Here is a 13,190-nt window from a genome sequence, read left to right as displayed (position 1 = left end):
GTGTGTCTGGAGGCATCGACAGAGTATTTATTTCATGGGAGTGAAAATGAATTTTCTGCCTCTGAAATGTCAGCATACAATCAATTGCCTTAAAGTTGATATGCCTGTCTGGACAGTCTGTCTATGAATACCATGGAGCCCAAAACAACAACAAATGTGGCTGATAAAATGGTCTAGTGTTACTCTGTTCCTTGTGAATAATTGATATCCAGGGACTGCTCAGAGAGAAAGACGTCACAAGGTACTGAACCTCAATACCTCAATCATCTGCCCACTCTCTGGATGTCCAACCTTCTCCAGATCGTCAGGCTCGGCAGGGACTTCCTGCTCTGAGTCCGTCTTGGCTGCATCATTGTCCGGGAGACACTGAGGACGGAGTTGTTGCTCCTCTTGAGGTGGCGGATGCGAGTGGTCACACTTGGCGCTGTCCTGTTTTGGGATGACATGAGCCAAGACAGGACTGACCTTGGCAATTATAGCAGCAGAGCGAGGTTTGGCAGTGCGTCCTCGCTGGACGGTCTCCCATCCCTCTGCATCCTTTTTACCTGGAGAGCACACAAGAGACTTTGTCAATCAAGGAGAAGAAGATGTGCTGTCCAAGTACATTCTGGCTTTCTGCAAGGGGAGATTTCTTACCAAGTTTTTCTACTGGGGAGATGGTTTGTTGATTGGAGTTAGGTATGGCCTGAGTGCACTTCACCCGGTCTGCCCAGCTGGGGCCTGTGTGGGAGAGGCGGGCTGCAGCCAGTGTAGCCGGAGGACCACTAAATAAGACACAAACATCATGTATGAGAACAAACAAATGTGCACCTGTGCAGTGAAGCCTTTACTGTCAGCAGGTAGGATTTTCAATTTTATTACGCCATTACATCTAATCTCTCAGCAGCCCCAACATTCCTGCCCGTGTAAGACACTTGAGCAGTCTGAAGACAGTGCCTATCTAACACGCCTGCACTCTCCACTCCTAGATAGCATGGGACTGAATTGAACAACAGGCCTCCGTCATGATCAATATCCATTTCCTGCGGCATCCGATTACAGAGCAGTGCACATATTGAACCGATGCTTCAGCAGTCTTTAACTGACACTTTCATCTACACCTTCCACTGATTCTATGGCCAAAGAGTGAGAGACTGAACAAATTGCATTAAACAAATGCTTCTCCATCAGCAATCAATGGCTATACTGCTAGATAACGGAGTCTGCATTTTCTAACCCCTTCAAAAACAGGCATAGTGCATCATTTAAAATATCGATTGGTTAATAACAGGATGCCTTATAATACAACTTTAAATCAAATAAAATGTTGATCTTTAAAATGAAATCAAAGAACTAATGGTTGATGGAAAGTGAGGTTTCATGCAGCATACAGGCCTTAAAGCATGACTAAGTCAGCGCTTACCCGAAGTTGAGGGCTCGACGTGCCCCTGGAGAAGGAACCATTCTGTCTGCTGAGGGACTGGGCATCACGTGACGTCCTGGAGACATCTTGCGCACTTCCCAGGCTAAAGATGTGGGCCTGAAAAAAAAAAAAAAAAAAAAAGAGAGAGTGGTGAACATTATTTAAATAACGCTAATTACAATCCTTAGTTGCCAAACACACACACAGACTTGGCTTACACTTCAGCAAATCAGTTAAATAGCTGATTCACTTGCAGCAATTTTGCAATAAATGGAGCGTGTAACATTTCGGGATGTCTTATTGATTAACAGTATGACTTAAATGAACAAATTGGGAGGCAGCACTGGGAATTTCATTTCTTAGTCAATTTACGGTTGTAGTGGTCACTGTGTTAAAGAGAAGCCAATAAACTCATGGATCTCTTTGAATCAAAGCCAAGTCTATTGATCCACTCTGTTTGTGACTCAAAGCCAGAGTCCAGACACCAGCACTTCCAGTTTCACCTCAAGGAGCAACTAAAAATGGGTAGTGTGGGAGAGACAAAGAAAAGGAGTGAGAAAAAAAAAAAGAAACTGAGGATTACCTGTTCTGGGCATCTGTTTTCTCCAACTTCTCCTGGAGCTGGATCCAGTCTATGAGGGCTTTAAAATCCCGTACGTAGTTGTCCAACATCATCAACACCTCCTAAAGACAAATAGACACAAAATGATGATGAGTGCTTACAAAAAAACAAAACAAAAACAAAAAAAAAACAATCCTCCATCTGAATTTCATGGAAATCTATGTAATAGTTTTTGAAGAATCCATAATTGTTTGTTTCAGACAATGTCCAAATGTTGTGAAAATCAGATAAGTTCTTCTTTTTTTTTGATAAAGCCAAGTCAATAAAACAGTCAAACACCTGATGAGAACCCAAGTCTGCCATTCCAGTTAATTCAAAAATTTACTCTGGCTGGCTGACACATGTTCATGCTCATGTACAAAGCAATTGAAAAGTCTGAGGAAGAACAGAGAAGGCAAATGCCCATTATCAGCACTTGAACTTCCTCAAAGAGCTGGTTATCCAGAGGTGGTGGACTGTGCAAAGCTTTTTCCCAGAGCTCTAATGAAACGAACACAACTGATTGATGGGAAGCGTGAAGGGAGTGGTAATTGAGAGTAAAGCTTCACAGTGCTTTTAGTTAATAGACAAGTCAGACCAGTGAAAGATGTGTCCAGCAGCAGGTCTGCTGATTAGAGCTGGTTAACAGGAAAAGACCACCGCCATGGCCTGGTGTTCATTTGGTAATGAAGGCCAAGACGGAGAGCAGCCCGCTTCTCCTCTGACAGATAAACCAACAGTGAGTGAAGGCACCGTAAAGTGGCTTTCAGCATGTTAACAGGCATACTTACCTAAATACAACCCTCACATAACATTTCATGAGGAATGACAAAATGTTTAACCTTCCAGGGGCGTTGCCATAAAGTAGGATGGGCAGTAAAAACCTGTGGTCCATACATACAAACAAGAATGAACAGGTAGAAGCTGAGTCAGATTGACTGAGCTAAGTTAATCATTCACAGTTTATATTGTTGTTTTAGTTTAAAAATTCTATACATATATAAAAAAAATATATAAAAATCTGAACCCGTATTGCCTCCAAGCAAACACCAATACCAAGAGCTTTTTTTGCCTGGTCTTAGTAATAGGTTAAATAACTCACAGATGGGCTGAAGGAAAACTTGATATATTTGAGGAAGGCCTGTGGATTAAAGAGTGTGGGCATTATTGAGAAGTATATATGAGTCATTCTTCTGGGTGAATAATTTCCGTCCAAGTGGGAAAACATATTACATGAGGTCAGTGCTGAGGTTCTCATTCAAATTATACAAAGCATTACAGTAACACTTCAGAGAGTTGAGCATCACTTCCTGACAATGGTTATGTTTATGTCCACATGTTTTTGGGTGGGAAATTGTTTGTGTGAGAGCACACACACTGCAGATTGCCCACAGCTACACTGGGGGTTTGTGGCTGGGGGATATCAAAGCACTCTGCTTCCCCTCCAGATGACTCCATCATCTATCAGTGTCCATTAAGCCCAAGCTGGGTGGGATAGGGGATTATGACCAGCACCCAGCTCCATGGCCATTAGACAGCATTAGGCTGTGTAGAGAGATACAGTGAGGGGGAGAAAAAAAAAAGACACCTACTGAGCCAGATGTCTGACACAGGCCATCTGACAACATGCTTATCACACCACAGGGAGCTGCACTGTGGCACTGACAGCGAGCCAACCACACCACAGGGAACTGGGCTACGGTACTGACCGCAGACCATCACCAGAACCATGCTCAGCATAATGCAGCATGGCAGAAGAATCAATAAAACACAGGACCAGCAGTATCACACCAGTATGCCCTGGAGCAACAGCAGAGTACTACTCCAAGGCTGCGACAACACAGAACACACACATTCACAAATAAGGGTCATTTTCTGCACAAGATGTGGACCAAAATGAAGTAGAAATGGCCAAGCCCAATTTCAGCGAATGCCTGATGACAAACGCAAAGCATTTATATTATTGTTTACTCTCTGTCATCAATATTCAGTCCAGTCAGGCCCGGAGTCCTGTGATAATTCTCTCACCAGCAAGCTTTCAGAGAGCCCCTCTGACATAAAGCAGAAATCAGGAGGAATGCAAGCTGTGAGGGAGAAATTTTATCATGATGTCACTGCCTCCCTCTAGTGTTCATAAACCCGCAGACCATTTAGTCTCCCAAAAGAAGAACTATCTGATCAGTTCAGATCATGGAAACAGAATTTGCATTTCCACCAAGGAGATTCATTTTTCCATTTTTCTTCTCCACATGGCAAACTAACCCTGCATTCGACGACACTCTGATCGGATTCACAGGTGACATAAATCTCGTCCACGGCGCGCCGCAGGTTGTCAAAGAGGAAAGCCCAGTAGCGTGCTCGCAGGTCCACCTTGCGGGGCTGCCTTGCTTTCGTGGGGCTCTTCTCTGGCCCCTTGTCCAACAAGGAGCTGGCTGTGCCTTTATTTTCCAAAGCAGCATTCTGTGGTGAGAGAACATGGAGTAAACGTTAGACTAACAATGACAAACCTCTTACAATGTCATGCAAAATTGAAGTGATCTATAGCATCTAGGAGCAGTGTTTTCATGATTGCAGGGATGTGGGGTGCAGCTATTAGTGCCTATTAAGACTGGAACCCCTCGTGGCAATACTGGCTCCACGCATCACCCCATTGGTTTCAACCAGCGTGTCAGGAGGTATCAAATATTAGGTTAAAGAGCATTACTAGCATACTAGCCCAGTCGGTGACAAATTGCTGCTGGCAACAATTGCCGTCATGCCATTACATAAAGTCCAGTCCTATAACATTCTCCTTGCAGCCTGTGGCAATGTAAATCATCTCTTTGCAACTCTGTCAGACTTATGCAAGTACGACTAATGTACATAAGTCTATAGATTGAAAATTCAGAGATTTGCCTCCACTTTTCAACAGGTGAAACACACAAAGCAAAACAGGAAAATCCAATCGCCATCAGTTACACTTGCAGCATGAGGCAAAAGACATAGATGACATAGCTTGGTGAACAGTGCCCTCTAGTGAAGGAAAATGATATACCAACCTGTTTCTTGTTCCTCTGTTGCCCAGAATTGATCCTTTGGGCTCTGGAGTTGCCACTGGAGTTGCTTTTGGACTTTGCTGTGTGAAGATAAAAAAAAATATATATTTACATTTAGCAACTGATTAAATAAATCTCTGATAATCCTGATGAAGGTAACGATAAACATGCATGTGTTTCTTGGAGCTCTATTGAATAGTTGATGGAAATAAAATTCTTCATCAACAATTTCAGTCATATTTCAAGCTAAAAAGTGAACATTTGCCAGTTGCAGCTCCTTAAATGTAAGGATGTGCTGTTGTCTTCAACGTGTATGACAGTAAATGAAGAGTCTTTGAGTTTTGGTATCTGGTGGTTTGACAAAAGTTTGACGATGTCACTTTGGGGTCTGGGAAACGGTCAATTAATCGAAAAACTGGCACATCAAATCGATAATGAAAATAACTGTTGGCTAAAACCCTAATGTTGACCATGGACAATCACTGAAGCATAATTAACTAGTAACTATCAAATCCAAATGCCACAAAGGTACAAAGAGAGAGTGGACAAAACAGTCACCATAATTGTTGTGTTGAAGGTAAATGATTGACAATTCAGTTGTGGAAGATACAGAACACAGAACAACCAACACAAAACTGGCAGTTTGAAGATTTTTAGCATTCATGGCATGAACTCAAGAGCAGCAAACAAGCCTTGAATAGAATAACTGCACTGACCCACAAAGAGGAGGAAGAGGCAGAGTCACGGCAAAAGTGAGAAAGTGTGAGGCTTCAGTGGGGGTTTCTGAGTGGGTTGCTCTAAAAGGAGCTTAAAGCCTAAATAAAGTGATGGGAGCTCTGTCATGCTGTACAGTAAACTATAGTGCTGAAAAGATGGGTTGAAAAGTTAACATCTAAAATGGGTATATTTTTCATTCAGGATTTCAGGAATTGCATCAAAAACACTGTAAACATGTCAAAGCCCATTACATAATATTCTATTAACCAAACAGTGTGAACCACAGCGTAGCATTGACCTGTACCTCCAAAAATGTTATGTTCTACATAACAGTGCACTGGGCATCGGTGTTAGCTTCAGCCTGCATGACAGATTATCTACACTCTACCATCATTTATCAGTCTAGCCATGAGATGAAAATGATCATTGTGTTCTAGCTGATATTGCATTGCAACAAACAGCAGAGTCTGGCTTGGGTAAGATTACAGACTGTGTTTGACATTGCAAAAGATGGCCACTGTAATGCATTGTAATAAATAAAGAAAAAAACTACAAAACTAAACACATTTTGTTGGCTCAAAGATATGGTAATAAAACTTACAGTAAACACCGTCCGCAACAGCAATCGGGCAAGGGAATTTTAAACTAACTTATAAATAAAATCATAAAATGTTTTTTTTTCTAGAGCAGATGATGGAAGTAGTTAATGAATGAATCATCTTGCCTCCTTCTCATCTAATCAAATCAAATCAAAATCATGTGTGGCTCAGGCACCACTTGGCGATGCCTTGGCCTGCTCAGTCGTCGCCCTGAATCAAAATTCATTTATATTCTACATCATCTACTAGGATCAGATATTCTCTAAATGAAATTTGTATACTCTGTGATTTTATTGTTCTGTTCTGCACACTTGACATACATGTGTACTGCATGTCTGTCCCTCTTCTGTCCCTCTTTTGTGGCTTTTCAAAATGTTTCCCCCCTTGATAGAAGGGATTGTTTCCATTCTGGGAAGTTTTTCATCACTTGAATTATGAGACTAAAGTGACAGGATGTCATTCGCTGTACACTGTACAGACCGTAAAGCCCTTAAACATTTTTGAAATGCAAGAGTGTTGTTGCTTTGCATCCATGTAACAGTGTTACCTTGTTCTAACTACAAAGTGAAGTAAACTGACTTGGTAAAACTTTTAGTGCTGTACTGTATTAACAGGTTACAGAGCAGCTTCTCTCACCAAGACCACTCAATTCATCCACAACACTCCACCATATAAAGAAGTTATTTTATGACTTCTCCTACTCACATAAGTAAGGTACCAACCTGGCGATAGACTATACAGAAACAGCCAATTTTCTCACTGATAGTCCTATTTGCTTATGCATGTCAGATACATGCATCAATATAAGACTGAGACTGTTTCATAACCAGTTAACAGTTCTTTTTTGTACCTTAAATTCAATGAAGTTGTTATTTGATTTGACAGTTTTCATATGGGCATGTAATAATTGAATTCAGGCAAGAAGATTTCTGTAAAACCATTAACCATGATCCATATGCATGCACATAACATTTGCACATAACATTTGCTTTGCTTGCAACTACTAACCTTCCTCCTCTTTGTTCTCTAGAGGTACGCTCCAGGCAATGAGGTTTCTAGCAGCACGGCCTTCTTCAGCAACTATTTTCCTCACCTTGTCATGGCTGTTGGAGCGCTGAAAGGATGCCTGTGAGAGAAACAAATTCAACACATCAATGTTGCATCTTATTCAAGGCACAAGGAAAGATGGTGTAGAGCAATATGACATAATGTTTTTTATACACAGATGTGGGATTCATAAGGTGACTTTCATTATAATATCATGATATGCTGCCAAAGACAAGGCATGTTTCACATTAGACAGTTCTGAGAAACAGGAGACAATGACGCATCAGTGGAATAATGGACAAAAGCCTGAGGGCCAAGTTCATCACTTTCCATTTTGTGAAATCAAGAAATGCAGTATATGCTTGTTTCATGGCCACAGATATATTCTACATTTCTCTTTTTGCCAACAAATAACATGAAGAGATTTATAAATAAATAAATATATAAATAAATACACAAACACAGTATGCAATTCCCTCAAACGAAACGAAACAAAAGACTTCGTATTGTGGAATCATTGGTATTAAGAAAATGAATAAAAAAATGCATTTTAGACATTTAAATCTTAGAGTTTTAAAATTAAGATCACTGAGCAACAAAGTTGCAGTGGATGACGTGTCCCTTTATTATGACAATCTTGGGCAGCTGGCACTGAAGTAAACATTCACATACAAGGAAATATTTTGTATATTTATTTACATAATGTTTAGCATAGCTCAACAAACATCCTTTCTAACTCTGACATTTCGTCTTATGTTGTCACACAACTTACAGTGACAGGTGACCAAATGAAACACAGTTACCTTAGTTTAAGTTTAGTTCTCTTTGAACATGGTTGCAAACATTCTGGATAATTTGTGTACACAACTCCACGAGGTTACATCCTATGTCCTTATGTTTGTAACAAATATAAAATATCACACCAAATATGCAGGTGTAGATAGCCTCAACACATACAAAACTCTGTTTAGATTAACTAAAAACTGTAGTGCTCAGCTATATTAGGATAAATTAGGACCTACTTTCATAGTGAAATGTATTAGAGGTAGATAGACTGATGGGACTTTTTACAGGTATCTGTCAAGTCCAATCACTGAGGATTCATAGTTCTTTTTAGTTTTATCTTCAGCTCCAAATGTATTTTCTTAATTAGTTTACGTTTGATGTTCAAGTCAATAATAGCTGATTAATCAGTCAATATCCGGTTGATAGCTTGATCAGCTACTGGCTTTTTCCAGCTCCATATCATTTATTATAATTCTGGTGTTTGAAAACCCACTATTGGTCAGCCTCTAACATTTATGATCTGTTTTAATGATTTATGTCCTCAGTATGAGTCAGTAGGCTTGATGTGCCACAGACAGGGTAAGGACATTGGAAAGTATTAAGAGACCGACATATTTTTGGTTATGATGTTCCCATGGGATTTGTTGACAATAAAAAAAGAAAATCCATAGCATGTCGCCGCATTATTCTTGAAACCAAATAGTTAAATTACTGGTGATCTAACCAGTAACACTGCCTGAAGCATGAGTATCGTTGCTATGGTTACCTCCATTTTGTAGAGTTATGTACTGTGTAAAGCAGTACAGTGCGATATCACAGACCAAGAAACTACAAAAGCTTTTTCAACAACTAAATCACATGTTTCCTGTCTTTATGCCATTCATTATACATTTTAAACATCAAATACTATGACATAAATATCATCTAAATACAATACATCTATATCTAAATACGAGACTGTTAAATGTTACATCTATCCTGTGCCTCACAGTAACACAAACATTTTCAATGTGTGCAAAAGTTTTTCAGATTATTAAAAATCAATCAAGTACTAATTTCTATTGCATAATAAAGCCCTAATCCTTCCATTCTGGGAAAATGGCGAGACTCAATCACAAGAGAGCGTATTACACAATGCTGTTTCAATAATTGGTCCCATCCCTGATGAGTGGTTGTCCAAGCCACAACACTGCATCATGCATTAAGTTTATGGAAGGGGTCTGCTGGCACAGACTGTGACTAGAAACAGCTAGAGGCAGAAGCGCTAAATGTGCTATGTGCCCAGCATGCATCATGGTTGACCTACACACATTGACTATGCATCAGTGAACTTGACTATAACCTCGGGTGCGCCAGATAATGTGCACCAAAATAAATGCTGTGAGAAGTCATTCATCACATCCTTTACCTGATGCCCTGTGATGCTACATGGCATCAACAGTGGAGGGATACTCGGTCACGAAACAGTTTAGACAAACAGCTCATGCATAAATTCATAAACTAAATCTGCCCCAAAACCTGGGAGCATTTAATCACTCATAGCAATAACATAGACAAAAGAAACTCAGTGTACCCAGTGGCTTACTTGATATAATTTGGCTTCATAATCTTACATGACTATGTATTCTGACTTATGGCAATCTGATTACAAAACAACACAGAGGCTAATACCTCGAGGCTTATCATTCTGGATCTTCCAATCTCTGTGCATCCTCTCCCTGCAGAATAGCCTGTACCACTTCTCTACATATATGATTTAAGCTAGCGTTGACAAAGTCCTGTGCAAACGTGGCTATTTTTGTCAGACAACTATAAAGATGTGGTTTCAGACTGTAAATACATCGTTACCTGAAACCAACACAAAAATCGAGAGCCAGTACTCCTCTTAATAGCAAATGAGTCATGGAACAAACCGTTCTGTCTTTTCCTGGCTGTCTCTCACTAACACCACAAGAAAGCTACAGCTCAAATTATTCCTCTACCACACTTGCAAGTGAAATGAAGAGGGTGAGAGTTTATGTCTTATCCTGGAACAAGTGATAATTAGGCCAAGGTTTATGTAACTATAACATGCAACAATCTTGACGGACAATTCAGCCGATAGAATAATGTGAACGTGACTCATTAACAGTTACACATGAAGAAACAGCATGCGTGTATTGCTCTGATACTATTTAATGTCCCGGAGGGAGATACCCAGCTGACCTACTTTTGATGAGCAAAATTCTTTACATGTCGAGTGGCCTGGGCTTTATTCGGCCAAGTAGAAAAGACTACAAAGAGATAAGAACATCAAACAACACTGGTCCCAATGAAATGTGCAACAGCTACTGAGGTGGGTCAGCATCAATGCACCATGTCTCATCTACAAACTACAAATATTTACTCTGTGTTTCCTAGGATTCGCAGCCACTGGATGACAGATAAATGTTGTCAAAATACCACAGCCACTACTCACAACCGATTGCTAACTGGCTCAGCACCCTGAGGCAAAAAAGGCTTACAGCAACATTCTCTTGATCTATTTAATCAGCTGCAAACAAGCTGTCTCCTTGGTTGCACTGTAGAAAAATAATATACACTGTAGAAGAGCATATTTTCTGTTATGGCCATGCAATCCTTCCCCAAGAACCAGAAGGAGTGCTTTTTTTTCTAGACTGCGCTGAGTAAGGGACAAGTGTAAGGTTTCCCTTTTGGTAAGGTCCACAAAGAGACGCAAGTAGCAAGAAAGTGGGTGAGATCTAGTTCGGCAGGAGAGACAAAAATCAAAAGACAAGATGATACCTACAGAATAGAAGTACAGTCTGTAAGCAGGTTCCTCGTCCTTATCCACCCCTGACATACTTTTCCAGCCCACTTCAGGCAACCTGTTCCCTCTCACCAGCTCCGCCACTTGTGAAAGGTGACATCGTCATCTGACGGCAGGACCAAAATAGACTCCTACTGTGTAGTCCACACTGCTATAGCAACTTGCCCAGCTGTGTCAACTCCTCTCCAAGTGGCGACTGCAAGAGACAAGCGCTCAGTAGCCCACCGGTACTGCCTTCGACTACCCTGTCTGTAATCTAGCCTGAGCCCTCAGTGCTCTGCTGAGTTAGCAGCCACCTCTTAGGCCGGACTCACTGCCTGCTGCTGTCTGTCTGCCACTCTCCTCTCCACGCAGCCTCGTATATTTACAGCTTCTTTCCTCTGCTTTCCCTGCTCTGCATCAGAGCCCCCACTCTCCCTCCGTTTCTCATCTCTCACTCTCCTTCTGCCACAACACTGCGCAGTCATGTGAACACACAGCAGGCCTGCCTGCTCTGCCCCCCCCGCGCTATGTTGCCAGTGATGAGAGTGTAGCTGCAGGCTCGGAGACAGCGTGTGCTAACGCAAGCCTGGCCGTGCACTAGGCACACAGGCTGATGCTCTGGATCTGATTGGACTCGGCACCCGATGATTCATGGGCTGCTAGGGTACAAAACACACAAGCCCACATGGTTTGTCTGCCTACAAATTGCACACACAAAAAAAACTTGAGAGTCTGCATGAAGTTGGAACAAACAGGGAGAGGAGGATACCATTCCCATCTACTACAGACCTCTCCTGTTAATTAATTTTGTGGTACCCTACACAACACGACCCTTTTTTGTCACATTCTTTCTAATCACAAGACAATAGATTTCTGCACATCAATATCACGAAGCTTTAGTTTCACGAGTGAGTTTGTATAGCAAAGGTGCTGGTGGAGGGGAGGATATATGAAGAATTAGGGAAAGCAGCCAACATCACACCTACGGCAGGTAAGGTCACTCAAAAATGCAAAATTCCTGCTGGACTTGTTAGCCAAGTTAGCTCGCGCTAGCTAGCTCCGCGTATCTATTACATTGCTCTTAACGAATTTACCGACTGTATTCCCTCTACTAGCAACGAGCCAACAAGTCACTACGTACCTTTAAAGCGGATATGGGTGAATTCTTGCTTTTGCCTCCTCCATGCGAGGAGCCCGAGCTGTTGCTACCAGACCTCTCCCTCCCGTCCCCACCTTGGCTAACTCTCGGGCCGAGACGGTGCTGCCCAGCGCCACGGCGTCGTCCATCGTGGCGGTTGTCTTTGGACATCGACCCGAGGTAAATTCAACGCTCAGTCGGTGAGAAATTGTTGTCCAAATAAGCCGTTGTCTTGTTGTTAGAGTTGATGGAAAAACATGTCAGATAAATACATGACAGTGAGGACAACCTAACAAGTGGGAAGTCTTTTGAGTTAAGATTTTTGACACACATTGGGATTATCCAATAAATAAACCGAAACTTGGAACCGGCAGTCACGCCAGCCAATCAGGTACAGGATAGTGTGGGTCAAAGGGTGGGGCATAATTTGTGGGGCGGGATTTCAAACTGTCTTCCATAGCAACCATGATGATCGGGCGGGACGTTTGGTTGATGTCTCAGTATTTGTGAAGGTTTGTACAGTTAGCAGGAAGACCAGAACAGACTTGATCCTGCCTTCAAAACAAAAGCAGAGTAACCCTTCTCCCTTGACTGTCTTACGCTTCACTGTGCTCAGTTTAGATAATCGCAGATAATGCAGTTTAAATAATCAGTAATCCTACACATTTAAAGACTATTTTGTTCTCCACATTATCATTGACAGATTGATTATTTTGGGGCTTATACATAAACAAGAAATAATAAACAATTTCTATGAATGTGCAATAACAGAACCAACATATACTTATGAATGTGCAATGACAAACCCAATATATACTTTATTGTACGATCGTATTGATGAGTATTCTTTATAGTTTATAGTTGCTCTGCGCATATACATTGTATATATCTTGCTTTCTTTATTTATGTTATGTACAGTGTTTTTCTTTTTCTTTCTTTTATTCTTGTAGACGCACTGCTATCAATAAAGTAGTTCTATTTTATTCTATTGTATTCTATTCTATTCTAAAGCTCAGTCATCACAAGTCCTATGATTTTTCTTGCGTGCAACACACAAAACCAGTACCTAAATAT

The 13,190-nt window shown here is 41.2% G+C and overlaps 1 protein-coding gene across 3 annotated transcripts in view; it reads right to left on the bottom strand.

The window, feature by feature from the left end:
* The window catches only part of scaper (S-phase cyclin A-associated protein in the ER), a 62,170-nt gene extending 49,728 nt beyond the window's left edge, over positions 1-12,442 (bottom strand). For 2 of the 3 annotated variants that reach the window (XM_037107521.1, XM_037107524.1), the window contains exons 1-8: positions 12,120-12,442; positions 7,363-7,480; positions 5,042-5,118; positions 4,266-4,463; positions 1,986-2,086; positions 1,403-1,519; positions 637-764; positions 259-545 (exon numbers count right to left, since the gene is read on the bottom strand). In XM_037107521.1, the coding sequence (XP_036963416.1) occupies positions 259-545; positions 637-764; positions 1,403-1,519; positions 1,986-2,086; positions 4,266-4,463; positions 5,042-5,118; positions 7,363-7,480; positions 12,120-12,287 (1,194 nt within the window). In that variant the 5' untranslated portion in view covers positions 12,288-12,442. Of the gene's footprint in view, positions 1-258; positions 546-636; positions 765-1,402; positions 1,520-1,985; positions 2,087-4,265; positions 4,464-5,041; positions 5,119-7,362; positions 7,481-10,975; positions 11,184-12,119 lie in introns of those variants that run through there. The other variant, XM_037107523.1, reaches the window with a different exon arrangement.
* Between the last annotated feature and the right edge of the window lie 748 nt (positions 12,443-13,190).

Source organism: Acanthopagrus latus, chromosome 8, assembly GCF_904848185.1.
Source record: "Acanthopagrus latus isolate v.2019 chromosome 8, fAcaLat1.1, whole genome shotgun sequence".
NCBI classification, from domain to species: Eukaryota; Metazoa; Chordata; class Actinopteri; order Spariformes; family Sparidae; genus Acanthopagrus; species Acanthopagrus latus.
Note: the sequence above shows the minus strand (reverse complement) of the source record. Positions and strands in the feature narration are given on the sequence as shown.